The sequence below is a fragment of the Suricata suricatta genome, chromosome 17, assembly GCF_006229205.1.
Source record: "Suricata suricatta isolate VVHF042 chromosome 17, meerkat_22Aug2017_6uvM2_HiC, whole genome shotgun sequence".
Classification (NCBI taxonomy): Eukaryota; Metazoa; Chordata; class Mammalia; order Carnivora; family Herpestidae; genus Suricata; species Suricata suricatta.
Window position 1 is genome coordinate 9,586,828 of NC_043716.1, and position 26,676 is coordinate 9,613,503.

At 42.0% G+C, this 26,676-nt stretch overlaps 1 protein-coding gene across 1 annotated transcript in view; it reads left to right on the forward strand.

The window, feature by feature from the left end:
* Positions 1-26,676, forward strand: part of ULK2 (unc-51 like autophagy activating kinase 2) — an 80,148-nt gene that overhangs the window by 12,624 nt on the left and 40,848 nt on the right. The window contains exons 3-12 of the mRNA XM_029929243.1: positions 215-247; positions 538-574; positions 5,203-5,376; positions 6,149-6,222; positions 8,727-8,828; positions 9,930-9,988; positions 11,942-12,024; positions 15,784-15,831; positions 16,176-16,264; positions 22,139-22,310. Of these exons, the coding sequence (XP_029785103.1) occupies positions 242-247; positions 538-574; positions 5,203-5,376; positions 6,149-6,222; positions 8,727-8,828; positions 9,930-9,988; positions 11,942-12,024; positions 15,784-15,831; positions 16,176-16,264; positions 22,139-22,310 (844 nt within the window). The 5' untranslated portion in view covers positions 215-241. The remainder of the gene's footprint in view (positions 1-214; positions 248-537; positions 575-5,202; positions 5,377-6,148; positions 6,223-8,726; positions 8,829-9,929; positions 9,989-11,941; positions 12,025-15,783; positions 15,832-16,175; positions 16,265-22,138; positions 22,311-26,676) is intronic.

Consider the following 26,676-nt stretch of genomic DNA (forward strand, 5'->3'; position numbering starts at 1 on the left):
GGCTGCTTAACCAACTGAGCCTCCCAGGCGCCCTGACAGAATTGAACTTTAATGACTACATTAGTGTCATTAAAACTTGAGCTGACTTTGAGGCTGGGATACTTAAATTACTGTGTCAGGGATTTAAAATTTCACTTACTAATAGATTTAGATTTTGTGAATTTGTGCTTCATTCTTTCCCTAATCTAAATTATATTTAATGTTTACTTTTCAGGAATTACCCAACTCTGTGTTTCTGGTGATGGAGGTAGGTAGTAATACATGCTGTTTAATTTACTTCAGATTCCTTTTGACTAATAATGTACTTTAAAATTGACTGTACATTATTTTTACTTGAAATTTTGAATTAAAGTCCATTTAGTGATTTATATTCTGCTTTATAAGGAATATAAAATTTTTTTATTCCATCTTAGGATGTTTTTCAGACTAGATTTACATTATATACAAAGGATTTTTAATTAAAATTAACTGGTATACAGATTGAATTAATCTTGAATGAATTCCTTTATTTTAATTATTTTTTCTTTTATGTGTCAGTACTGCAATGGTGGAGACCTGGCAGATTATTTGCAAGGTAATTTTTGTCTGTCTGTCAGATAGCACTGTCGTCTACTTAACCCTGAAAGTTACGTCTGAGGTAACGCTGGCCCTGTTCTCTGCACTTGTATAGAAACAGTCAATAAATATTTGTGTATTTGTTTTGGAGCGGTCACTTTGCCGACCAGCTGTCGTTTGTTGTGGTTTTGTTCCTAAACTTTATTTTCATATAAGTATTTACTTTATGTGTGCATAAAGTATTTGAGAGATGAGTCCTCTCCCCGAGAGAGAAAAAAATAAAACAACTCTCCTGGGTTGCCATCAGTGAGCCTTTAGTCCTTTCCATTTGTTTCAAAATTTAAAAAATCCTAATGGAAACATGTGTCTAAGAATGTTTTTATTAATGTGAATCTTTCTTGTAAATTAAAAAGTTACAAAGGATTAAAGATAACACTGAACTTATTTTGTGGCAAAGAGGTGAGGTTTTCGTACTAGATGGTGCTTGAAATTCTGCATCCAGAATGTACGTACATAGGCTAGAAGGTGTTCAGATCAGTTGTGTCTCTCACAAGGAATTTTTAAATGGTGTTAGATGAGGCCAGCAGGTGCTTGTTCACGCCTTACAACGCAAGGGAAATACGCAGGAAAAAAATAGTGAAAGGTTAATATCTCAACCTTTAAATAGACTGGGGCAGTTGATGGAAGTCACCGACGACATCAGTAGATACACTTACAAAGGGTATAGACAGTTTACAAAAACATACAAAAAATGTTCTATTGCACCTAGTATTCAGGGAGTGCAATTACAAATTTAAGTCTTAGAAGTATAAAACATTGCTGACCTTCAAAGGCTGCATGGAGATTACTAGAAACAACACTGGGAGGTGTGGCCACTGGCTGCCACTGGTGGGTGCCGCGCTGCGGGAAGCGGCCCTGGGCCTGAGGCTCTAGGGCAGCCCCTTCCTGGCCGTGGACCCGGGCGCGCTGGGGACACCGGTGACCCGGAGACCAGTGACACCGTGGACGCCACATGGGCCCGCCGGGACCTGGCACTGCGACTGCCCCCGCTCCTCCGTGGGCCACAGCCGAGAACAAGAGCAAAGCCGGGTCCGCTTCAACCTGGCTGCGAAGATTGGATTTGGGCTGGAGAGGAGCTGAGGTGGTCATGTCTCTGCGCCCCTACCGCGCCTCGGTCAGCCCTGCGGGCCCCTGCCCCGAGCAGAGACCCGGCTCTGAGGCTGCTGCTTCTCCGGCTTCCCTCGCTTCGAAGTGCTTACCCGGAGGGGGGGTGCGGGGGTCCCCGCCTGCCCTGCCCTCCTCTCCCCCGCTGTGGGCCCTTCCCAGCAGACTAGGGAGACGGGCTGTGCCCCTTCTAAAGCCAGTACGTATTAGGGAAGGCACCCGAGAAAGACCGGATTTGCAATTTCTTTTAGGGCTCCTTGGTTGTTGCAGAAGGGGGGCTGGTGGTGGAGGGAGGGAGGAAACTGGTATAACCGACCCCTCATTTAAAACATTATAAGTAGTTACAGCTCCCGTGTAAGCCCTTCTGTAGTCGTGCTCCTCTCCTGTCTTTCCCCCTTAAAGACAACGGTTATCCGGAATTTGGTAGTTTATTCCATGTGCAGTTTTGTGTTTTTCCCAACTGAGATTTTTTTTTTAATCCTCATTTGTTTCATATATATATATATATGTATGTATACATATACACATATATATATATACGCATAAATAAAACCAAATGAGAAATATGCATATATATCTTACTAATAGAACACATGAGAACAGGCACTTTGGTTCAGCACTGGTGGAAAGAAGTTCAAACTAGAAAACACCCTGCTTCTACCTCCACCTCAGTCAGCGACTGTCTAGTTCCTGGATGTTCTCAGTGATTCGGATAAAAGCCCCTTTCCCCTGGGGTCAGATTGAGTGGCACCCTATCAGTTTAGTGCCCTCATTAGAATATTGGTTTCCCTCATCAACAGAAGTTCTACTCTTTGATCTAGGCACTGTTGCTAATGTAGCAGAGTCAAAGTCACTTTGACAGCAGTTTTATCCATTATGTTGAACTCCGTATGTGATATTTCAGATCAATAGTATTAGAATAGGACGCCCCGGAGTGAGGAGTTCATGAGCCTGAGTGTTGGAGTCAGACAGACTGGCTGGTTTATAAGGGTGCTGCTCTTCACATCACTTAATTGCTGTGATTTTGCTCCAGTCACTTAACCTCCCCCTGGTCCCTCTGCCAGAGTCCTTAAGGGAATCCCTTGTCATTTGAAAACAGTTGTAAAGGCATATAAAAGAAATTTGGACCTAAGGGAATTTTCAAGAGTTAAACTGTCCAATATGGTAACCACCAGCCACATGGGGCTATTCAGCTTTTAAAATGTAGACTAGTCTGAAGATGTGCTATAAATGTAAATAGATTGCTTTCTGAATGCTTCAAGGAAGAAAATGATTATATTTCATTAAATATTTTACATTGATTATAAGTTGAAAGCATAACTTTGATGTATTATACATTAATATATATTTATATATATTATTTTCGCCTGTTTATTTTTACTTTTTAAAATGTGGCTGCTAGAAAATTTAAAAGTTAGGTGTGTGGCTCACATACTGTTTCTGTTGAGCGCTGGTCTAGATGATCTAATGCCATTACATCTCAACACGATCACGATCATTTAATCCTTCTACTTGCTTTGATAAGTAAAATGCTATTCACTTTTTCAAAAGGTAGAAAACAGATTCCACTGATTGCAAATTTAAATCAAATTTTAAATTAATTAACAAGTTGTACTTCAACACGAATTCTAGCAGAATAGTGAGTGTGGTGGGTGTGGCTGAGCCTGTGGCCTCTGGGCTGGCTTGCTCAAGCACTTATGTATTTGGAAGGGTTTTGATGTTGGCCATGCCTTTAAAATAGTAAGTTTTTAGCATGGGAAATTCAGTTTATAGGATGGTGATGAGAAGTATGCATTCCACATTCATAGAAATATGAATATTTACTACAGCATGTGTTCGGAAAAAGCTTAAATTAGATCATTCATCCCCTCCCCCACTCCCACACAAGAGCAGTGTTAGAATTTGGACTCCGAAGCAAATAAATTTTAAGTCTATTCAATTGTATGTCATGGGGCAGAAATACAAGTCCTAAGCTGCTGCAATCATTTGAAGTAACAAAATGTTTCTAAGCCCTAGAATGAAAAAGTAAATGAATGAAATGGAAAACAAATACTGCCCATTTTAATTCTTTCAAAGTAATTTAAGTAGGCATTACAGAAATACAGCTCCAAGCTCCAGTCAGTGGTTTGACCCACCCACTGAGACCTGGAAGAATACACTCTACATTTTTCGCAGTGGTTATCTCTAAGGGATGGCGTGTGGGAGATAGCACTTTTTATATGTTTCAGTGTATTTAGATTTCTTTTTTTTTTTTACAGCATTGGGAAAAGAGCCCCAAAGAATAAAAATGGGGGGTAGGTTAAGAACAGCCCTCCCAGGAAAAAGTGTTTGATAATTTTTTAAACCATGGGGATTTATTTTATTTGAGGGTGTTAAGGACATAAAATGTCATTATAATGTATCATTAAAATGACTTTGAAACTAGGATATTGCTTTTGTTCCAAGTGTAATGTTATTTTCATCTTCTTAATTGCATATGGAAAGGTTATGTAGAACGTATTCTAGAGTTGTAAGGGCAAAAGTATGTTCACAAAGGATTTCGTAGATAAGGTCATGGATATTAAATCCTCACGTAGATTCCAGAAATCACACTTGTGACTTTTAGAGATCCACTGTAATTAAAAGTTTATATTTGTGTATTGGCTATGAGTATTTATTCTGTGCCAGGCTTTTTCTAAATCTTCATTATTCAAGGTGCTATCTTGTTTGATTGTCACAACAGTCCCGTGTGGTTAGTCTGTTTTTGGCTTTTTATACATGAGGAAGTAGGCACAGGCATTTCACCTTTCGGGGTCACGCAGTAAGTAGGTGGAGGAGCTGGGACTTGAACAAAGGCAGCCTGACTCCAGATCAAGCTGTTAACCATTCCACGCGCCAGCATCCACACAGACACACTTTAGTATTGACTGAGTAATGGCTACCCTCCAATAATGTTCATACTGTCTCTGTAGTAGTGAAAGATACTGTGGTAGGTCAGGAGTGTTGCGAGGCAGGGGTGATGGGGGGAGAGAGATGTGGGAACACAGCTTCCTGCCTGACACCTGCAGGTGGTGGTGAGGTCCAGCTCTCTATTCAAGGGTTTCACATGTTTTTAATTTGTGCTCCTGTAATCGTTGGACTTAAATAGGGACCTGTATCCCAGATACTTGGCTGGTAGGAAGGGGAACTCATTTTTTTGGCCTCTTGAGGGGAAGTGCCTGTTGTGCTCCCAGTAATGCGGGCACCTTCACCAGTAAAAATGGGAAAGGAAAAACACTGGTGAAAATGAAAATGTAAATCAGTTCTGTTTACAACAGATCATGTAAAATGTTTGAGGTGTCTGATATCTTTTCCTAGACTTAAATTATTAGAATAAAAAGGAAAAAAAAGGTGAATCTCGGTTCCTTATTCCCTCTACTTTCTTAACTCGATCCTGGTGATGGAAGATGCAGATGGTATTTGAGTTTGTGTGCTTAAATATTTATGCGATTCCTTTTCCACCAGCAAAGGGAACTCTCAGCGAAGACACTATTAGAGTGTTTCTGCACCAGATCGCAGCTGCCATGCGAATTCTGCACAGCAAAGGGATAATCCACAGGGACCTCAAACCACAGAACATCTTGCTGTCATATGCCAATCGCAGAAAGTCCAACGTCAGTGGTATTCGCATCAAAATAGGTAAATGGCCACACAGCATCCCATGCAAAAGGACGGTTTTTGAGACTCCTCGTAGTTTTAGATGATTTCAGTTCAACTTTTTTAGAATGCTGGGTTTTGTTGATGCACTTTGGGCATTTTTATTGAGTTCGGTGAGGTACACTTGGATATGGGGACCTTTGCATTACCAGCAGCACGCGCTGAACGTTAGGACTGAGGGCCCCATGGGTTCCCAGCAGCAAACCCTGTCCAGCTCCTCATCAGAGGGGAGCTTGTGCAGTATGGTGACCCTGGTGCTTTATGGTTCATGAGATTTTAACACAAAGGACCTAAGAGACCATTTAGTTCAGTCTTTTGTTTTTGGCAGTTTTTTAGTGCTCTTGTATGTCACAATTGTTTCAAGCAGTTTGTAATAATAGGTACTTTTTTCTTTTTTTTCTTTTTGTAATAGGTATTTTTTCAAGCTTAAAATACACACACACACACACACACACACACACACACACTACCAGTATGAGTTGTCTCTCACAATTAGCATTTTCTCCTGCAAAGCTTGGTGTCCCCTCCTTGGTTCAGGACTGGCAGGGCAGTGGCTTGTTCAGCCGGGGACCAACACTATTTCTTAGCCTGTGGAAACTGAGGTAGCAACTTTTTTCTCTGGCAGCCAGGCTTACTCAGTAAGCTGCATATCTCTCACAGTTCCTTTGTGCCCTCTTGTGTCTTAAAGATATGATCTGTGTGAAGCACGAGTAAAGGTATCATTTGTTTTTCTCCTTTTTATTTTGTGACACAGCGGATTTTGGGTTTGCTCGTTACCTGCATAGTAACATGATGGCTGCAACACTGTGTGGGTCCCCGATGTACATGGTGAGTGAGGGGTTTGTCCTGCATGTGTAGATTATGGTGCCATTAGCCCTGGGATTTAAGTATAATGCTAGTTTCCAAGGAAGATGGGATTTTATGTGTACTCTAACTTGTCAGTTTGTAATTACTAATAATTACCAACATTGATTATATTACTGATCATGCCATAAGTCGTTTTTTGCTTTAACACAGTAGACCGGGGGTGCCTGGGTGGCTCAGTCAGTTAAGAATCCAACTTGCAGTTCATGAATTCAAGCCCTGCATTGGGCTCTGTGCTGACAGCTCATAGCCTGGAGCCTGCTTTTTATTCTGTGTGTCTCTCTCTCTCTCTTTGCCCCTCCCCTGCTCATGCTCGATCACTTGCTCTCTTTCAAAAATAAACATTAAAAAATTATTAACATAGTGGACCATAAAAGTGAGTCACTTTTACCCATTAGTTTAAATTAAAAAAGAAATTAGTTATTATGGTAGAAATATACTATTAGGTTAAGTTGAAAATAAAAATTGATGAAACATGGTCATGTTATACTTGATGTGTAATATTTGGGAAAACTTAGGAAATAAAACCCAACCATTTGGGGGCATTTCTTCATTTAGAGGATAAACATGCTCATCTTTCGCATGTTATTTCTCTTGACAAGATTCCTGTATGAAAAGGTTTTTCGGGGCATCTGGGTGGCTCAGTCAGTTAAGTGTCTGACTCCTGATTTTGGCTCAGGTCATGATCACAGTTCATGGATTTGAGCCCCAGTGCAGAGTCAGCTTGAGATTCTCTCTCTCTTCTTCTCTGTGCCCCTCCCCCCTCCTAAAAATAAATAAAAAGGTTTTTCAATTAGTGTTATACCTAAAGCTGAAAAATCTTAGTTCTCCCCCTTTATTCTTTCATATGGATGTTGTCAGGTCTGATAGAACAAGACTGTGAAACTTCTGAACTAATGTGAAGCATCAAGCCTGGAAATACCTTAATTCTAGGGCTTCAGAATTCCACAAAGTAAATTGGTGTACCCATTTCAATTCAAAGTTTAAAATGGGTTTGTGTTCAATGAGGATTTCCTCTCCTCTAAATCAACTTTGAGATCAAGGAACTAATAATCAAAGTTGAAAAATATCTTTTTTTGAATTAGATTTACTTTCTTGATCATAATTTTACTGCTTATCCCATAAATTTTATCACTTAATGTCACTTAAAAATGGGGTTGTACTTCTTGAGTATGAAATGAGTTCAGCTTTGAACTCATACCCTTGAGAACGGAGAGGGTGCTTGGGGCAGTTCTTGAAGGGAGTCGACTCAGTGAGAAGCATACGAGGCACGACAGATAACAGCGATACTCCTGGAAAATAAAGTTTCACTGGCTTTAAGTGTGTTTGACATTTCTATTAAATGTTTGTCCAGATTGATGGTATTTTTAAAAAGCAACATCTAGTGAGAGGTGGGAACAGAGCTGTGACAAAGCAGAAGGGAAACCGCCTTTGCTTCTAAGACAGTCCTGCATCGTGTTTTCGTGATAGTTTGGGGATTGTTTTAAAACCTTTCGGGGCGCCTGGGGTGGCTCAGTTGGTTAAGCCTTCGACTTCAGCTCAGGTCAGATCTCACGTTCGTGGGTTCGAGCCCCACGTCAGGCTCTGTGCTGACAGCTCAGAGCCTGGAGCCTGCTCTCAGTTCTGTGTCTCCTTCTCTCTCTGACCCTCCCCCTCTCATGCTGTGTTTCTCTCTGTATCAAAAATAAATAAAACATTAAAAAGAATTAAAAGTAAATAAAAAAGCTTTCAAATGACAGGAAAAAAGGGAACAATACAGCAAACACTTGTGTCCCTCCTGTCCACGTTTAACAACGTTAGTTAACACTTGGCCATGTTTGCCTTGATTTTTTTTTCTAGCAAGAAATAAACTAGTTCAGAAACAGTCCAAGTCCTTTATATCTTCCTGTCTTTCCATTTTCCACTCTCCTACCCCAGGAGTAACCTCTGTCTTGTAGTTGGTGTGCATTTTTCTTGATTATAAACGTAATGCTCTTAATATATTGCTGTCCAGAGTAATATATAGAAGTGTTTGTTTCTAGGCACCTGGGTGGCTCAGTTGGTTAAGCCTCCGACGTTGGCTCAGGTCATGATCTCAGGTTCGTGGGTTCAAGCCCCGCATTGGGCTCTGTGCTGACAGCTCAGAACCAGGAGGCTGTTTCCGATTCTGTGTCTCCCCCTCTGTCTGCCCCTGCCTGCTCATGTTCTGTTTCTCTCTGTCTCAAAAATAAATGAAACATTAAGAAAAAAAGTGTTTGTTTCTATAAATTGCTGCTTTTCATGCAACATTGTTTTTGAGATTTACCAGTAAATCCCAATGTACAAATGTGGTTTAAGTTCACTGCAGGATCATCTGATAAGGGAAATGTCACAATGTGATCTTATTTTAGTAGTTTTGTTATGAGCATGACCTTTACCAGTTAATTAATTTATGCATATTAATTATGTAAATAACATCATGCATGTGTCTGGAATGTTTCTATCCCCAGGCCCCTGAGGTTATTATGTCTCAACACTATGATGCGAAGGCAGACCTGTGGAGCATAGGAACGGTGATATATCAATGCCTAGTTGGAAAACCACCTTTTCAGGTAGCCTGACTTTTTACTTCTGTGCTTGATTTTGGGATCCTCTCGTTTTGCATTGCCTCTGACTCTTAAAATGGGGAATGCTTTGAAAGTAGTGTTTTGGGTTCCTTTGTGACTTAGTTTGATTTTGTTACAGGCAGAAACTGCTACAGTGAACTAGAATGTCTTTTGCTTTTCCTTTTTTTATCTGCCTCCCCGTTGTACCTGGCCTGAGCATAAAGCCTGTGCTATGTTTTCCAGGCTGAGGAAAACTAACCAGGGCGGGGCCAGCAACCCTGTGGGAAATGGGTGTGAGCAGTGGTGTCAGCGCCTCCGGCTTAGCCTGGTTTGGGGGTCCTGCTCCCAAGTGAGGGCCGGGCCTGGTCTGGGAAGAGAACTGTAAACTGTCTCCAGCTCTCTCTATTGCCGTCACTGCTGGGGGAGAGAGTTGTTTAGTCTTCACGGAAATGATTTTGGGTTATTCTTCCTCCCCCCCCACTCATATCCTGTCAAAAAGAGGCCCTCTAGAACTATAATCATGGTGATCCCTCCCGCGTTCATATTGCCCAGTTTCAAAGAGGTTTTTGAATCTGAAAACTGGAACAAACTAAAATTATCTGTCCAAAATGGTATAAAATAGTGACAGCCAGTTTAGACACTTAGCTTTCTCGGTCTAGCTTGTCATGTACGGGCAGCTCCGCTGAGCCTGTGCCTCTTGTTCTGGGGGTCCTCCTTGTCCTGGGGAGGGACTAAACGTCAGCAGTAGGTTCACTTTGTTCTCTCCCTCAAACCCCTGACAGTCCTAAGGTAGAAGATACCCATGTTCAACCAGACGTACCTGTTCCAGAGGCCATGTATCCTGCTGAATAGTGATTCTTAATGTTTCCTAAGTTTCAGCCTCCTCTGGGAGGCCGACCTCTGAAAAGACCCATTATGCCTACATATGCAGAATTTATACCCAATTCCAGAGGTTTTTAAGTTCCTAGTGCCCATCTGTGGCTCTTTTAGCAATCCATGACTTTCAGGTTCAGAATCTATATTCTGTAGCAAGAATATGAATATGGATTACATGATTTGAAATTTTTGCCCCCATTATTTAGGAAATAAAACTTTTTTTTTAAACAGGCCAATAGTCCTCAAGACTTAAGGATGTTTTATGAAAAAAACAGGAGCTTAATGCCTAGGTATGTACTCTCGTTACACTGGGTTTTACTCTATGTGAATACAGTGTTAAGTGAACTGTACTTTACATGTGTCCGTTTTTTTATCTTTTGTCAGTTGACATAATGTGAGAACATTATAACAGGAAATCAGAATATTTTTAGTTCATCATAGGTGCCTGGATAGTGCAGTACCTTTTTTTTCTTTTTAAAAATGTAAATTATATATATATTTTTAATTTTTTTAATGTTTATTTGTGTGTGTGTGTGTGTGTGTGTGTGTGAGAGAGAGAGAGAGAGAATAAGAGAGAGAGAGAAAGAGCAAGAGCATAAGCAGCGGAGGGCAGAGAGAGAGGGAGACACAGTCTGAAGCAAGTTCCAGGCTCTGAGCTGTCAGCACAGAGCCCAACATGGAGCTTGAACCCACAAACTATGAGATCATAACCTGAGCCGAAACTGGATGCTTAACTGACTAAGCTACCCAGGTGCCCCCTAATGTAAAGTATATTAAAAAAAAAAAAAAAAAAACCAAACCCACAGAAGTTTTATGTATTCTGTGAGGGGAGGGAGATGCAAACAAAATAGATGGACATGGGGTCAGTTCCTCCAGGTCTTCCTGGAAGACCTAGGAGAAGTCTAGGAGGTTTGCTATGTACCTTCCCACATCTTTTCTGTGGGGAGTCCTTTAAACACATTTGAGTGCTTATGTATATGTGTAGACACAATCACATACTTTAATGCAAAACTACAGCATACTTTGCAAACTTCTGCAGTTTTTTTCCCCCACTCTACAGTGTATCATAGGCATCGTTTAGCAGCAGGGTTCAGAGACCTAGTTCATTCTTTTAAATGGCTCTAGAGTTCCAGAGTTAGGTGTATCATGTCTTGTTTAATCAGTCCTTGTTTTCACTTTTTAGTTACTACAAACAGTGTTTAGTGGTGTGTGCGTGTGTGCGTGTGTGTGTGTGTGTGTGTGAGAGAGAGAGAGAGTGATGAGACACGTTTTGTATTTCTTTAGTATGGACTCCTGGAAATGGAATTGTTAGACCAAAAATACCAAAACTGGTATGCTCTCCAAATTGGCTATGCAGTTGTACAAGAGAGTGCTTCTTTCCCCACGTTTTTACCAATGTGGGGTGTTATCAGACCAGGTCCCTCACAGATGGAAGAGGACCGTATTCTCTGTGCTAGTAAAGTTGGCTCTTTTTCATTTGCTTAGTAATTTATTACTAAGTAGTTTATTTCTGTGAAGTGCATATTCCTATCACCTGCTCATTTTTCTATTACTCTGTGTGTGTGTGTGTGTGTGTGTGTGTGTGTGCGCGCGTGCGTGTGTGCGCGCACGCAGTTTATCTTTCTCTTACTGGGTTTTGGGAGGCTGGATTATTTCTCAGTTGTATTTGTTTAAGCCATGCCCTCTTCCAGACAGAATTGGAGGTGGCTTCTTTTCTAATAGAGAATTCTAGCAAATATTAGTGCCGAGCTAACGTTGTGTTAAAACTCCAGGCTGCATTTGTGAAGTGCTTTATCCCTGCCGACGTTCAGACAGATTGTTAAGCACAGTGCAGTGATCTTCCCATATGGATGCTTTTTCTCAAAGGCAGTTGCTTAGTGCTTTGGTTTTGTTTCTCTTTTTCTCCGATAAGGAATGAGGTTTGATCGCAATCATCTTCATATGAAATGTAGTATTTGTTGGGCGCCTGGGTGGCTCACGTCATGATCTCACAGTTCATGGGTTCAAGCCCTCCGTCGGCTCTGTGCTGACAGCTACCTCAGAGTCTGAAGCCTACTTCGGAATCTCTCTGACCCTCCCCTGCTCGCACTGTCTCTCTCGGTCTCTTAAGAAAAAAAAAAAAAAGGGCAGTATTGGTGAAAGTACGTTTGCATTTTCCTTTACCGTAATGAGGGCCACAGTCATGTAGCAATTGTACATAATAAACTCATCACTTAGATGCATTTTTTCCCCCTTTCTCCCAGTATTCCCAGAGAAACATCACCTTATTTGGCTAATCTCCTCTTGGGTTTGCTTCAGAGAAACCAAAAAGACAGAATGGACTTTGGTAAGTAATATTTTCAAATTTTGTATGCCTTGTAATTTTATTTCTGTGTATCTGAAAAGATTTTTTTGAGAAGATGTAAAGAGTTTTCAGAAGAAAATTAAAGTCAATTTCTTTCTTGCTCTTTATCTTTTTTCTTTCCCTTATTTTGTGAATATTGAATGCTTGCTATGTTCTAGGTACAAGGGAGAGAGTACTAAATAATATAGAAAACCCCTGTGCTCAGGTAGAATATATTCTCGTGGGAGAGAGGCAAACAGACGATAAATTATAATTGTACACCATATAGAAGGTGGTAAGTGCTGTGGGGAAAAAAGAAGAGAAAGGCAGTGAGGAAGGGATGGAGATTTTAAATAAGGCAGCCAGTGACGCCCCTTCTGAATAACGACCTGATTGACAGATGGCAGGACGGTGAGCTAGCGGGCAGTAGGTGGTGTGCACGTCTGTGGGACAAGCTTTCCAGGCAGAGTGAACAGCTCGTGCAAATGCCCGGAGCGGGGAGCGTGCTGTGTATGCCGCAGGGATAGTCGGAAGGCCGGTTACAGACTAGTCTTTTGCTCTGAGAGTGCTGGGGAGGGTTCGAGCAGGGGAGTAATAGGATCTACGGATGTTTCCAGGAGGCTCGTCCTGGTTGCTTGCTGCCAACAGACTGTGGGGAGGGGCGGGGAGATAGCCTGAGGACTGAGGCTGGAGACCAGGCGGGAGCCGGCAGCTGCTCACTTAGGCTGGGATGACAGTGACAAAAGTGGTGAGGAGTCGTTGACTTCTGGATCGTTTTGGCGGTAGAAGCACCAGTATTTACAAATGACTTGGATGTGGAGTGAGAGAGAGAGAGGACTCAAAGATGACTCTGAGGTCTCTGGCCTGAGCACGTGAAGGAACCAAGTTGTTGGTTACAGACACAGGAAGGGCTGTGTGGCTGGAGCAGGATATGGGGCGAGTCAGGACTTCAGGTTGACTATGTCAAAGTGAAGATACGCATCCATATGACCGCGATGTCAGTTGGGCACTGGAGTTCAGCGGAGAGGTCCAGGCTGGGATTGTACTTGGGAGAAGGTCTGGGAGGAAGGAGAGGAGAAACACTCCAGAATCCTGGTTGAAAAGTCCGTGGCCTCAGAGATGGAGTTTGGGGAGACAGGGCAGCGCCGTGTGTGGGGACCCTTGTGAACACGTGCTCTGTGGAGGCCTGGTTCTCACTGCAGCCTTAGGAGGGCAGCCCTGGGCGCTCCATGGAGGCTGTGTTGTAGAGTTTTCGACTCTTAAGGCAAAGCTTCTATCATTGATTTTGAGCCTTTCTTCTTTTATAATCTAATCATCAAAGCTAAAACTTTCTAAGTATTTTAAGTTAACACAGTCTATTTTCAAATAAGATTTACCACCTCTTGAGTGATGAAGGAACTCGGAAAGCTCAATACCGTAAGGATTATCCAGTTCGCGAAGGTTTTGAAAGAACATTTTTACCTGAAATTGTTTGAGTCTCAGCTCCTCTTTGGGGGACAGTTTGTTAACTTGTGCTTATCAATGTAAACACGTAAAAGGTTGTTCTTTCCAATCCTGTTCTTACCAATCATACGTAAAAATAGCATGACTCAAATTTAAATGTCAGACCAGAAAAGCCATAAAGCATGTTCAGTAAAAATGCTTATTAAATTAACCTCGATCTTGACATTTTTAGGGAAAAAAATCTTTGATTTTTCCTGTAGTAATTAGTTGTAATAGTAATAGATATCTGTAGAAACTTACTCCAGAATTTTAGTCTGTTCATGTGTATAATGGAAGTCTACAAAGGCTTTGGGATAAGCCAGACCAAGGATTGAATTCTAGCCTCTAAACTTACTAGCTCTTTGACATTAGCGAAGACACATGGCCTTTATGTGCTCTGATTTCCTTATCCATAAAGGAAGGCGATGCTGTGCATGCTGTCTGTGGAGTCAATGGCCTGCTCTGTGAAGCACTGTCCCAGCAAACATTCTTCGTAGACAGTGGCTCTGATCGTCTCCATATGAGGGAAGAGAAGAAATAGCTTGAATATGTATTAAAGTTTTGTCAGGTTGGAATTAAATTTCAGTACACCTACTTGGGAGACAGTTTTACCTTTCAGAGGGAGAAATGAGATGGCGAGTCGCTCCATAGCCACGAGAAATGTGGGTCAGTAGTGAGTGACATGGCAGGTTCGTGGGTGACGGTTCCACAGTGGTGGGTTATAGGGGCATCTGGGGGCTCAGTCCGACAAGCGTCCAACTCTTGATTTCAGCCTAGGTCATGATCTCACAGTTTGTGAGGTGGAGCCTGTGTCAGGCTCTGCTCTGTGCTGACGACTGACAGCGTGGCCCCTGCTTGGGATTCTCTCTCTCCTTTTCTCTCTGCCCCTCCCCTGCTTGTGCTCTCTCATTCTCTCAAATAAACTTTTAAAAAAAATGATAGATTATATTAAATGTTTATATACTTTCCATACCATAGCAATTGATTTGGAATGTGGTTTCAGAGACTTTGCATTCAGCTTGTTTTTGTTTTTATCTTTTCTATTTCATCCCTATTATGTCCATTGTGAAAATCAGCATAAAAAATCTTATATGTCAAACTACAATTTATGTATATGTATATTAATTATTGTTCTAAAAGTGATTTCAGGTAAGGGTCACCTGGGTGGTTCAGTCAGTTAAGCATCTGACTTTGGCTCAGGTCATGATCTTGCAGCCCGTAAGTTCGAGCCCCATGTCAGGCTCTGTACTGACAGCTCGGACCCTGGAACCTGCTTTGGCTTCTGTGCTTCCCTCTCTCTCTGCCCCTCCCTCATCCCTGTCTTTCTCTCTCTCAAAAATAAACATTAAAAAAAATCTTAAAAGTGATCTCAGTAAGAAAACTTACGTTTTTCTTCAAAAGCTTCCACATTTCCTTAGCAAGTCTTGTAACTGATCATTTGCTCTGGTGGGGCTGTTGGCGATCTTTTCCAGCGAGACTCACGGGACCCTTCAGAGTAGATGGAAGATACGTTAGACCCTCAGTTAAGCTTCACCTGATGTATTGCCTCATTTAGCATCTCCTGATGTATTGCTTGCCTACTCCATGAGATGTGACAGCACACGGATCTGGGACCTCATGACAGATGAGATTTTCTTTGTGGGTTTTTAAAGAAATAAAAACACTCTAAACACCTAAGAAAATAAAGGAAGTAAAATAATGAACTGCCATGTACTCATCTACTTATTTTTATCTAGTCAGCAGGCCTGTGTAGGTTTTGTCCTTGGTGGATAGCCAGAGAAATTAAATCAAACTTAGAGTTTTCAAAAAGGGTGAAACCAGCTGCAGAAATATCTCTTCTGGGATAGAAGGATCGAATTTATTACATAAATCAACTGCCTGGATTGCCTCTCGGGACAGTTTACAACAGCCATGCCTCATATGCATGCTTAGCAAGGAAGGGCCTGGTCACAGCCCTGCTTGGTGTGTCAGTGGGAGGCCAGCACCCGTCAGAGCGTGCCTGCTTCGTAGCTCGGGGCTTGCTGTGTTGGTAGTGGATGTTCTGAATATTCAAAGTAATTCTTTTTAATTTTTCATTGATTAAGAGTTACTTATAATCTGATCATTTTTATAGATGATTTATAAAAATAATATGCTTTTACACTGAAAGACATAGAGGCTACATGAAGAAGTTAATGATAATTATGATCTCAAAGACACTGTGTTAAATTCTTTGACAAAGGTTAACCCGTCTGCTAGTCAGCATCGGTTTAAAGGCTGTATTCTCTTGTTTCATTACAGAAGCATTTTTCAACCATCCTTTTCTTGAGCAAGTTCCAGTGAAAAAATGTGAGTACCCATTTTTTGCATTTTTACTTGACGAGTAAATGCAGACTTAAGGAAAAAGTAGTATCTTGTGTTACAAAATTTTCTTGAGCTCCTCAAGATTTCATGGAGCTTTTCTTAAATGCCCATAGCTGTATTTATTTAATTACAGTTGTTTTTCCCAAATCTGAGGGGAAACAGTTTTAGTAATTGCTGCATTTTTAGTTTTGTCCATGGGAGCGGTAGTAAGTCAGTGAGTGTGAATTCGGGGTCAACACGAAGGTAGTAGTTTTGACAGACTTCTGTTAGACATTCCTGTAATAGCCCCACAGGGTGCCGTCTCTCCTCACCTGTGTTTCCTCCCCCAGCCTGCCCGGTCCCGGTGCCCACGTACGCCGGCTCTGTCTCTAGAAGCTCCTGTGGCAGCTCCCCGCCCTGTCGTTTTGCCTCTCCACCAGTAAGTGTTGGTTTTCTTAAAAAAAAAACAAAAAAACAAAAAAACAAACTTCAGACTTAGCGCTGCTGCATCTGCCCACACTTGAGCCTGCAGGCACACTGTGGACACCCTTTTATGTGTGGTGTTTACTGGTGCAGCTGAGGTGTGGGGAGAAGCATTATTGTTGAGTCAGATGGACCTAGATTTGCATCTCTGCCCTTACTTAGCTGTGTAAGCTCCAGCAAGAAATGTCACCTCTCTGGGCCATTTTCCTCTGGACTGAGTGTAGTGCTCTCCCCTCTCATGAGGTTGAGAAGGGGGTTGGAAGGAATGGTAATTGCAAAGAGTACCTATTACAGTAGACAGGTAATAAATATTTATTTTATCTGAATGTCATAACATCAGTTTGGGTATTGATGGTACACGGAATTTCCAGTGGTGCTGAGCCCGCTCTCCTCAGACTTCCGTTCCCATACTGGTAGTTACCAGCCCTTCGAGAGCTGCTCCACCCCAGCCTGTTTCCCCTGGGCGTCCCAGGCCATTTCCTCCATGGCTGTCTTCCCTGCAACCTAAGTGCTGCTTCTAGATCCTGAGAGCTTCTGGTCACTACTTCTTCCTACTCCACTCTCCCAGCGTTTTACTTTGCCCTTTTCTGACCCTTCCCCCAAATCTCTCTTGCCGTGCGTGTGGTGACCTTGAGGCTTTTCCATAAGCTGAAGGTCCAAGGGCTCTTGTGTCAGCTATTGTGAATTTTCCAGATTAGCTTGAATTTGAACATGAATTTCTTGAATTTTCCTGGCAGAGGGCAGGGCAGTTGTAAAAGGAGAGGACTGTGTAATTAGTGGGTTCAACTCAGAGCATGGGGCTTGGGAACCTCTATATCCCTTACTTGCCACAATTAACCAGGACAATGACTTAAACTCTCTTGACTACATTTCTCATATGTAACATGGGTGTTATTTACCTATTTCATAGGGGTTTTAAGGGTAAATGAGCAAACGCACTTTTCCTACAGTGTCTGGCACATATTAAATACTCTGTGGCAACCACTGTTACTATTATTTTCAAGGAAAACCTAGCCGCGCGTAGCTGAGGCAGATGCTGAAGCAGCCTGTCGCAAACAGATGAGTCCTAACACCGACAGAGAAGCCTTTCCACAGAACCCTGCAGACTTAGGCCACATAGAAAGAGCAGATGGGCTAATCACTACCTTATATTTCCATGAATTGAAAAAACCTCAAGAGGAAAAGGAGTGTTGTGTATTTCCTGTTTCAGTCTGGAGTATAAGAAAACCCTACTTTGGAGTAACTGGGGAGAAATGTAGAGGAAGCGGACTGACATGGAGAGACGGCTGCCTTCATGCGGAGCCGGCATGACTGCTGCGCGCTCACCCTTGACTTTGGGCCGCTCGGTTCCAGAGCGGAGTGGTGGCGCAGGCTTCGTTTGGCTTCATTAGCCTTTGCCTGCAGAGCTGCCGAGGGAGCACGTGGTAAACTGTAGGTATTGCTATGAAGCTGACCTTAGGTACCGTGTGCTGCATAATATGAAAAGCAAAGCTTAGGCTGGAAAAAGGAACTGCGAGGAAGAATCTAAATATGGGAGAGACATGGGAGAGCAGGACTCAGGGAGCCTGTTTGTAGAATGACCAGGGAGTGAGAAGGAGGGGTTCCAGTCGGAGGGACATTGAACTGGAAATTGCTTTGACCGGAGAGAGCGAGCTGGGGTTTTGGGGGGCAGGGTAGCGTTGAAAGGGAGAGCGAACGGAGCTAGCTGGGCTGCGAGGGAGGAGATGGAGTGCTGACAGGAGTGAGGGCATGCACGAGGGAGGGAGAGGCGTATTTAGATGCTGCAGACTTAGGCGGGAAAACCACTTTAGAAGGCCTTTATTAAAAGCTAATGCTTGAAGTGAAAATAAAAAGGAAGGCAGGGGAATAAAATGAAATCAAGAGTGTTTCTGTGTAATTTCTAGATAGTGAGATTAGGAAATGGGATGGCTTAGGGACACCTGGATTGCTCACTTGGTGGAGCATGTGAGGCTTAATCTCTGAGTTGTGAGTTCAAGCCCTGCTTTGGGTGTGGAGCCTGCTTAGGAAAAGAGGGGGAAAAAATGGAATGGTTTGACAAGCCTTGCTTTTAATGTAATCTGACAGAAGTAAGATGATTTCATACGTGCATCCTCTTCCTTGTACGGCTGGAGTCGCTTCTCATACTCAGGGCTAATACACACAGGCATGTACCTAAAGCATTCTCGTTTTCACCTTCTCACACAAATATCCAGTTGCTAGTTATTCTAGAGAAATCTTTTTTTTTAATGCTTATTAATTTGAGAGAGAGCACGCTTGCACATGAATGAGGGTGGGACAGAGAGAGAGAGAGGGAGAGAGAGAATCCCATGCAGGCTCTGTGCTGTCAGTGCAGAGCCTCACGTGAGGCTCAGTCCCATGACAGCAAGATCACGACCCAAGCCGATATAAGGAGTTGGACACTCAACCGACTGAGCCACCCAGGCGCCCCCAGAGAAATCTCAGAGAGGCAAAAAACTAACTAACTAACTAAATAATCAGTCTTTTAGTTATGATACTGGTTATGGTTAAATGCTATTTAGATAATGTTTCTTTTTTTTTTAATATTTTTTATTTATTTTTGAGAGACAGACAGAGACAACACAAGCAGGGGAGGGTCAGAGAGAGAGGGAGACACAGAATCCGAAGCAGTCTTCAGGCTCTGAGCTAGCTGTCAGCACAGAGCCCATTGTGGGGCTCGAACCTACAAACCATGAGACCATGACCTGAGCTGAAGCTGGCAGGCAGATGCTTAACCGACTGAGCCACCCAGGCGCCCCTAGATAATGTTTCTTGAATATTTATTGGTTTCATAACATTTATTAGGTGCCTACTTTATAAGGTTCTGGTTGATACTGTGGAGGCAATGACCATGTCCCTTCCTCCGTTAAGGAGCTTTTAGTTTAGTTGTATGGAGAAGAGGCAGGTAAATCAGTCACTATGAGAAGCGTGTGTGTGTGTGTGTGTGTGTGTGTGTGTGTGTGTGTCTCTCTCTCTCTCTCTCTCTCTCTCTCTCTCTCCACCTGTGGGAACTGATGAGGAGCATCCCATCTGAGCAGGAACTCAGGCTGCTCAGGGAGGGCGGTGAGCAGCTGCGTTTTGAAGAAATACTCAGCAAGGTGAATCAGTAATAGAATGGTATGGTAGGGAGAGGAATTCCCGTTCATGAAGGCACGGAAGCATGGCCCACTGAAGGAACTCTGTAGCCCCCCGTACCCACCTTAATTTAAATTAGTTAGAACAAAGTGAAATTTAAAATTTTGTTCCTTAGTCACGTTCACTAGCCATCAATAGCTAATCGATCTGTACCGTACTGGACAGCTCGGATATAGACTATCTCCATCATTGCCGGAAGTTCTGTGGACAGGGCTTCTCTGGCGGATGTAGCGTGTGTTGGTGGTGAGGGGAGGGGGAGGTAGCGCTAGAGGGGCCGGGAGATGCTGTGTCCTGATGGGCTGGCTGTGGGAAGCCGTCTGAATGGTTTTAGGTGGAGGTGTGACATGACCCACTGTGTGTCTTAGCTAGATTCTTCTAAAGCAGGGCGCAGGACTGGGTTTGAGACTCATAGGGAGGAGAGCGCTCCCTCTGCTAGAGGAAAGAGGACCACCGCAGACTGTTGCACCTTTCTCGTTTTGTTTTTTGTTTGTCTGAGAATGTGGGCCTGAGCGAAGGGGAAGACGGGGGGGGGGGGGGGGGGGGGGGGGGGGGGGGGGGGGGGGGGGCGGGCAGGTAAGAGAAGGGAAGTCTGCAGAGCTTGGAATTGCTTGAACTGGGGATTGAATGGACGGATGAAGTCGTTGGGTAAGGGAGTGTACGGGTAAAGGTGGTGTCTCACTGGAGGCATCTGGGCTGCTTGAAGGCAGGAGGGTGCGAATGGTCACGGGGGTGAGGCTAAACATGTGAGGAGTAGAGGGTCCAGGGTGGCACCTTGCGGAACTCCATACTCTACCCATCTCCTTTAAGGTACGGATGAGAAGCAGGTACCCACACAACAGACTGAGAAGTAAGAGGAAAGGCAAGGTCACTGAATGAAGGGGTAGAGTGTCAGGAATGTTCTACAGTGCAGGGTAATAGAGCTCTGATAAATTAAGGAACAGAGCAAGAGTCCACACAACTTGGCGATGGGGGAGGTCATGGTGAGCCTAATAAAGACCATTTTATGGGACAGTCGAAGGCAGAAGGTGGATTATGGTGGGCTGAGCAATACCTAGGAGGTGAGGAATTTGAGTCAGCGAAGACTGATATTTTCAAGAGACACTGTTAAAAAGTAGTCAGAGAAACATGGTAATTAAGAGGGCTGCAGGGATTTGAGACGTGAGAAAATGAAATGTGTCATGTGCGGGAGTCGGGGGAAAGGGCCAGAGCAAAGGGAGAGTGTGAGAGTGTCGGAGACAGAGGGGCTTGGGCTTGGTCTCTGAGGAGGTGAGGAGGTGAGGATGTGGAGGCGAATAGAATTAGAGCACAGGCGGGGAAGTGAGATCTTTTCCACTCAGATGTCGGTGCAGATAATGTTACAAATGCGGGGAAGAAAGTGAGAAAGTTCCTGCCTAACCACTTGAAAGAAATTGTGGAGTTAGATACTTAGAATCCCATCTCAACCGCTTTTTAGTTGTATGATCTCGGGCAAATTTCCTAAACTTCTGAGTTTGTGTGTGTGTGTGTGTGTGTGTGTGTGTGTGTGTGTGTAATGTGTGTATATCTATCTCTATCTTATATAAAAATGGGTTTCAGAACAGGATTGGAGTTAAGTAATACCCAGAAAGCTCTAACAGTGTCTAGCCTACAGTAGACAGTCAGTAATGTTATTCTTTACATTGTCCCTTCTCTTTATTATCTTGACACATAAGGTCTCTCTCTCTCTGTCTCTGTCTCTCTAACACACACACACACACACACACACACACACACACACACGGTAGGATATTTGAGACAGAGTTTATTGCACAGTGACATTCAGAGAGCCCTCGCAGTGAATTGGGTGTTTATGACATGGGTTTAAGTTTAAAGGACACTGGTATTTTTCCTTTTCTTCCATAGAAACAGAGGTTAAACAGGGTAATAGGAGACTTAACACAATAAGTTAGGAAGTTCATTGTTTTAGAAAACAATTGTATAATCAAGACATTTAATTAGAGGTGTCACTTGAGTCCTTGAAGTAGGCAAATGCTAAAAGATACAAGGCTGCTTACATCTAAGTCTTTGCTTAAATATATCCTACATGCTTTTCTTCCCTTCCTGTCCTATCTCCTGTACACCAACTCCTCCCCTTAACAAAGAGAAACAAAAAGAACACAGCCACAACTGTGAGGTTTTCCAAATCTTTCTTTCTGTGAGTGTAAGTAAATCTCTAGGCTTGAATGCACTTATCCTTATTGATTTATTTACTTTTTAACATAACATGGTCTCTTGCTTTCCTGTTTATAACGTTTTCTTCATCATAGGCTTAAAACGTTTTCAGGTGTGTGCAGGATGTCAGTAAAGTCCCTGCAGTGTAGTCATTGAGTATCTGCTCTGCTCAGCCAGGAGCCCACACTGGGGGTGTTGAGATGTTAAAACGCACCTCGAAAGTCGCAGGAGAAGCAGACATGTGCATGACAAGTGGTGTGATATTTTTAAGTGTCACTTCTCGAGAACATCTTAGAAGTCTTTCTACAAAGACACTTTAAACTGTGCTTTTCTAAGGGAAAGCTTTTCCAAAGAGATCTTTTTGAAATTTTAAAATGGAGTTGAACTTCATGCCCACTTTTATGAAGACAGTGTTCCTTAGTCTTTTGGCTTTTCTGACGTGCATTTTATTATTAGGCCAGTTTTAATGTTCTGTTGTTAATTTTAGTCCCTTCCAGATATGCAGCACATTCAGGAAGAAAACTTGTCTTCCCCACCCTTGGGTCCTCCCAACTACCTGCAAGTGTCCAAAGACTCTGCCAGTACTAGTAGCAAGACCTCTTCTTGCGACACGGATGACTTTGTTTTGGTGCCACACAGCATCTCGTCAGACCACTCATGTGAGAATCTTTTCTACTTGTACACACTATATATTTCTTACTTTGCTAGACTAGCATTTATTTTTAACCTTTATATCACACTCTCTTGTGGAGGGCGCCTTTTCAAACGGTCACTTTATTTAGTGGTTTGAGTGCCCAGAGGTATGTAGCAGCCTATCTAAAGTCAGTCATCTTCCATAAAACAGTAACTTTGGATTCTAAAGGTAGATGAAAAGTTTACAGGAGATGGTAGAAATAGAAATAGAAAAGCCAGCAGAGCAAGAGAAATCAAATTTAAGGAAAGGAATTAAAGGAATACCTCTTTTGCAAAACAACTGAAGAAATCTAGGGAGTTTATTTTTATTTATTTATTTATTTATTTTTAAATTTTTGACAGAGAGAGACAGCGCGAACAGGGGAGGGTCAGAGAGAGAGGGAGACACAGAATCTGAAGCAGGCTCCAGGCTCTGAGCTGTCAGCACAGAGCCCGACGCGGGGCTCGAACCCACGAACTGTGAGATCATGACCTAAGCCGAAGCCGGACACTTAACCGACTGAGCCGCCCCAGGTGCCCCGAATCCAGGGAGTTTAAAATCACTCTGGATGCCCTTCAGAAGGTCCTGGCACAAGGTCGGCAGTGAGTTGTGTAAATGTATAGGGAGAATTTTTATAAAGGAAGCAGAATCCAAGTTGGCTAAATATAGGCAGGGCTCTATGGGATGATGAAGGACACCAGAAAACCTACAAAAGAGAGAATTAGACAAAACCTTTGAAGAAAGCAACTAAGGTTTGCTTATGAAGGAGCTGGATAAGAAAAATGAGAGATTTGATTACTTTGACATTTAAATAGTCTCAGGGTGACTGTGTGCAGGCGCAGATGGTTGGAGGAGTTCGTAGCCAGAGGTCCACCGAGTTGTTCATCAAATACCGATTTAACGCTGCCGCGTTCAGCACCTCGGAGCTGCCGTGAAGGCCTCTGGCGCGAGCGCACTCGAGCATTTGTTTTACGGACACCATGGTGGGGGTAGACGGCAGTTTACGGTCCGTGCTCTCCCACTTCAGAGTTACCTTTAAAAATTATCCACTATACATCGGTGGCTTTATTTTATTTTATTTTTAACAAGTAAGTAAAAAGCATTATGAAATATTTCAAACGGGAAGTAATATAGCAGATACTCAGATCACCACCATGCTAATTTTATTTATGTCAACATTTCACCGTGTTGTTTTAGATGCTTTTTTTAAAGATATCAAATGCTGTAGGTGCAGCTAAAGTCCTTTTCGTCATTCTGCTCTTGCCAGAGGTAAATCTTTCTGTAGATTTTTTTTTTATACTTCTACATATGCCAGAATCTATAAATAACATACAGTATTCTTGTGTTGATACAGTTTTAAGTAAATGGTATGAAAAACTTTTCTAGTTAGTTTTTTTATGCACAGTTTTGCTATGAATCTAGATATATATCTAGGTGTGTGTCTAGTTCATTTTAATATCTGAGTCTTAGATACAACTAAACCACAGTTTATCCATTTCTGTGTTGATGGTTACCTGGATTACTTCTGTCTTTTCACTATTCAAAACGTATTATATCTTTGGATCAGAGTTCCTTCCACATGGATACTCTAGAAATTTTCAACCTCAAATCTGCAAAATATTGGTTCACACAATCTGTAGGCAGTTGTAGGCCTCTGCCGTGCTGCCCCAAATGGTATAATGGTATCTTCTAAAGAAAAGTCTTTACCTTTACCTGGAATTCAGTTTTGTGGATGGAATAAGGTAGGGATCCTATTATTGAATATTCTTTGCTTTCTTTACTGATAGGCAATTCCAGATTTGTCATAACCAGGTTTATATAAAGGACTGAGGTTTTCTTTTTTAAGGTTTTCTATCCCATTGGCCTATTTGTCTATATTTTAATCATTTTTCAATTCGTGAGAGAGAGAGACAGATTGATTGTGGAGAGGGGTGATGGTAGAGAGCATTCTAGCATTCTTTGGAATCACCTCTACTATTCTTGGCCCCCTTTATGCCCACATAGTTTAATTTTGGCTTGACAAATCCTACAAAAAACATTTGCGGATTTTGATGGGAATTGTGTTGATTTTGTAAAACCTGTTGAGGGGCAGTTAATGATCTTTTTCTGTACTAAATTGTCAAATCAAGAGTATACATTTCTCCTTAATGTGTTTTGATGCGTATTTATATTTACCTACGTAAAGGACCTTCATATCTTTTATTTTATTCTAGTTACCTTTGTTTTTTGTGCTTGTGTATTTGAAAAACTTTCTTTCAAAACTGCTTGTTAAGGTCTTCGTGCCTTCAGATCTCAGGGGTCATTTCTTGGTCTTCATCTTTCTGACGTACTTACAGCGCTTCTTGCAGCGTAGTTGCAAATGGCCAGATTTCATTCTTTTTGATTGCTGAGTGATACTCCACTGTGTATACGCACCACATTTTCTTTATCTATTCATCTGTCAGTGGACACTTGGGCTCTTTCTCTACTTCAGCCATTGTTGATAGCACTGCTGTAAACAGTGGGGTGCAGGTGCCCTTTTGAAACAGCACATCTGAATCCCTTGGATAAACACCTAGTAGTGCTAGTGCTGGCTTTTGTAGGGTAGTTCCGGTTTTGATTTTTGGAGGAACATACTGTTTTCCAGAGTGGCTGCACCGGACTGCATTCCCATTTTTGTTGAGCTTTAAGAGCTTTTTGTGTATTTGGGATAAGAGTCCTTTATCAGATGTGTCTTTTGTAAATGTTTGTGCCCAGTGTGTGGCTTATTTTCCTTTCTCTTGATATTGTCTTCGCAGAGCGGTTGTTTTCAGTTTTAATAAGTTAAATGTAATCATTAAGTGTAATGATTAAATCATTTAAATCGGTTTCTTTCATGGATTGTGTTCAGTGTTGGTATCATGACACCCAAGGTCCTCTAGGTCTTCTCCTATGTCATCTTCTACAATATTTGTAGCTTTTTGTTTTACATTTAGGTCTGTGGCCCATTTTGAGTTAATTTTTTTGAAAGATGGAAGGTCTGTATCTAGATTCTCTTTTTGGTCTGTGGATGTCTGATTGTTCTAACACCATTTTTTGAAGACTCTTCGCTCCACTCTGTTGTCTTTGCTTTTCTGTCAGAGACCAGTTGACTATATCTATGGGGTCTATTTCTGATCTCCTTATTCTGTTCCATTGATTTGTTTGTCTGTTCTTTTGCCAATACAACAGTGTCTTTGGTTACTGTAGCTTTATAGTAAGTCTTGAAGTGTCAGTTCTCCAACTTTGTTCTTCTCTTTCAGTGTTGTGTTGGCTGTTATGAGTCTTTTGTCTTTTTCATTTAAACTTTAGAATTAGTTTGTCAATATCCACAAAATAACTTGCCGGGATTTTGACTGGGATTGTATTGAATCTGTAGATGAAATGGGAAGAACCGGCATGTTGGCAATATTAAGTCTTCCTGTCCAAGAATATATAATACCTCTCCATTTATTTAGTTCTTCTTTGGTTTCATTCATCAGAATTTTGTAGTTTTCCTCTTACAGATCTAGTATGTGTTTTGTTAGATTTATACCTGAATATTTCATTTTTGGGGGTGGGCCAGTGTAAATAGTGGTATGCTTTCAATTTCAGATTTTAGTTATTTATTATTGAGGTAGGGGAAAACAACTTACTTTTTTAATATTAACCTTGTATACTGCAACCTTGCTTTAATTACTTACTAGTTCCAGGAGATTTTTTGTGTTTTTTTTCTTTTTCCTTTTTCTTGTTAATTTTTTGAGGTTTTTTTTTACATAAATAATCATGTCATCTGCAAGGAATAGTTTTATGTCTACCTTCCCATGGTTTATACCTTTCATTTCCTTTTCTTGACTTATTGCATTTGCAAGGACTTCCAGTGCAGTGTTGAAAAGGAGTGGTAAAAGAGGATATCTTTCACAGATTATATGAAACGGTAATAACCCAGGCCACAAAAAATAGGTGGGGGAAAAAAAGAAAAGAAAGAAAAAGGACGTCCTTACCTTTTTACCTGATCTTAGCAGGAAAGCTTGGAGTTTCTCACCATTTAGTATGAAGTTAGCAGTAGCTTTTTGTAGATATATATATATTTATTTTTTTTGTAGATATATTTTTTTAATGTTTTATTTATTTTTGATACAGAGAGAGACAGAGCATGAGAGGGGGAGAGGCAGAGAGAGAAGGAGACACAGAACTGGAAGCAGGCTCCAGGCTCTGAGCTAGCAGTCAGCACAGAGCCTGACGCGGGGCTCGAACCCACGAACGTGAGATCTGACCTGAGCCGAAGTCGGAGGCTTAACAGACTGAGCCACCCAGGCGCCCCTGTAGATATTTTTTTTTTTATCAAGTTGAGACAGTTCTCCTCCATTCCTAGT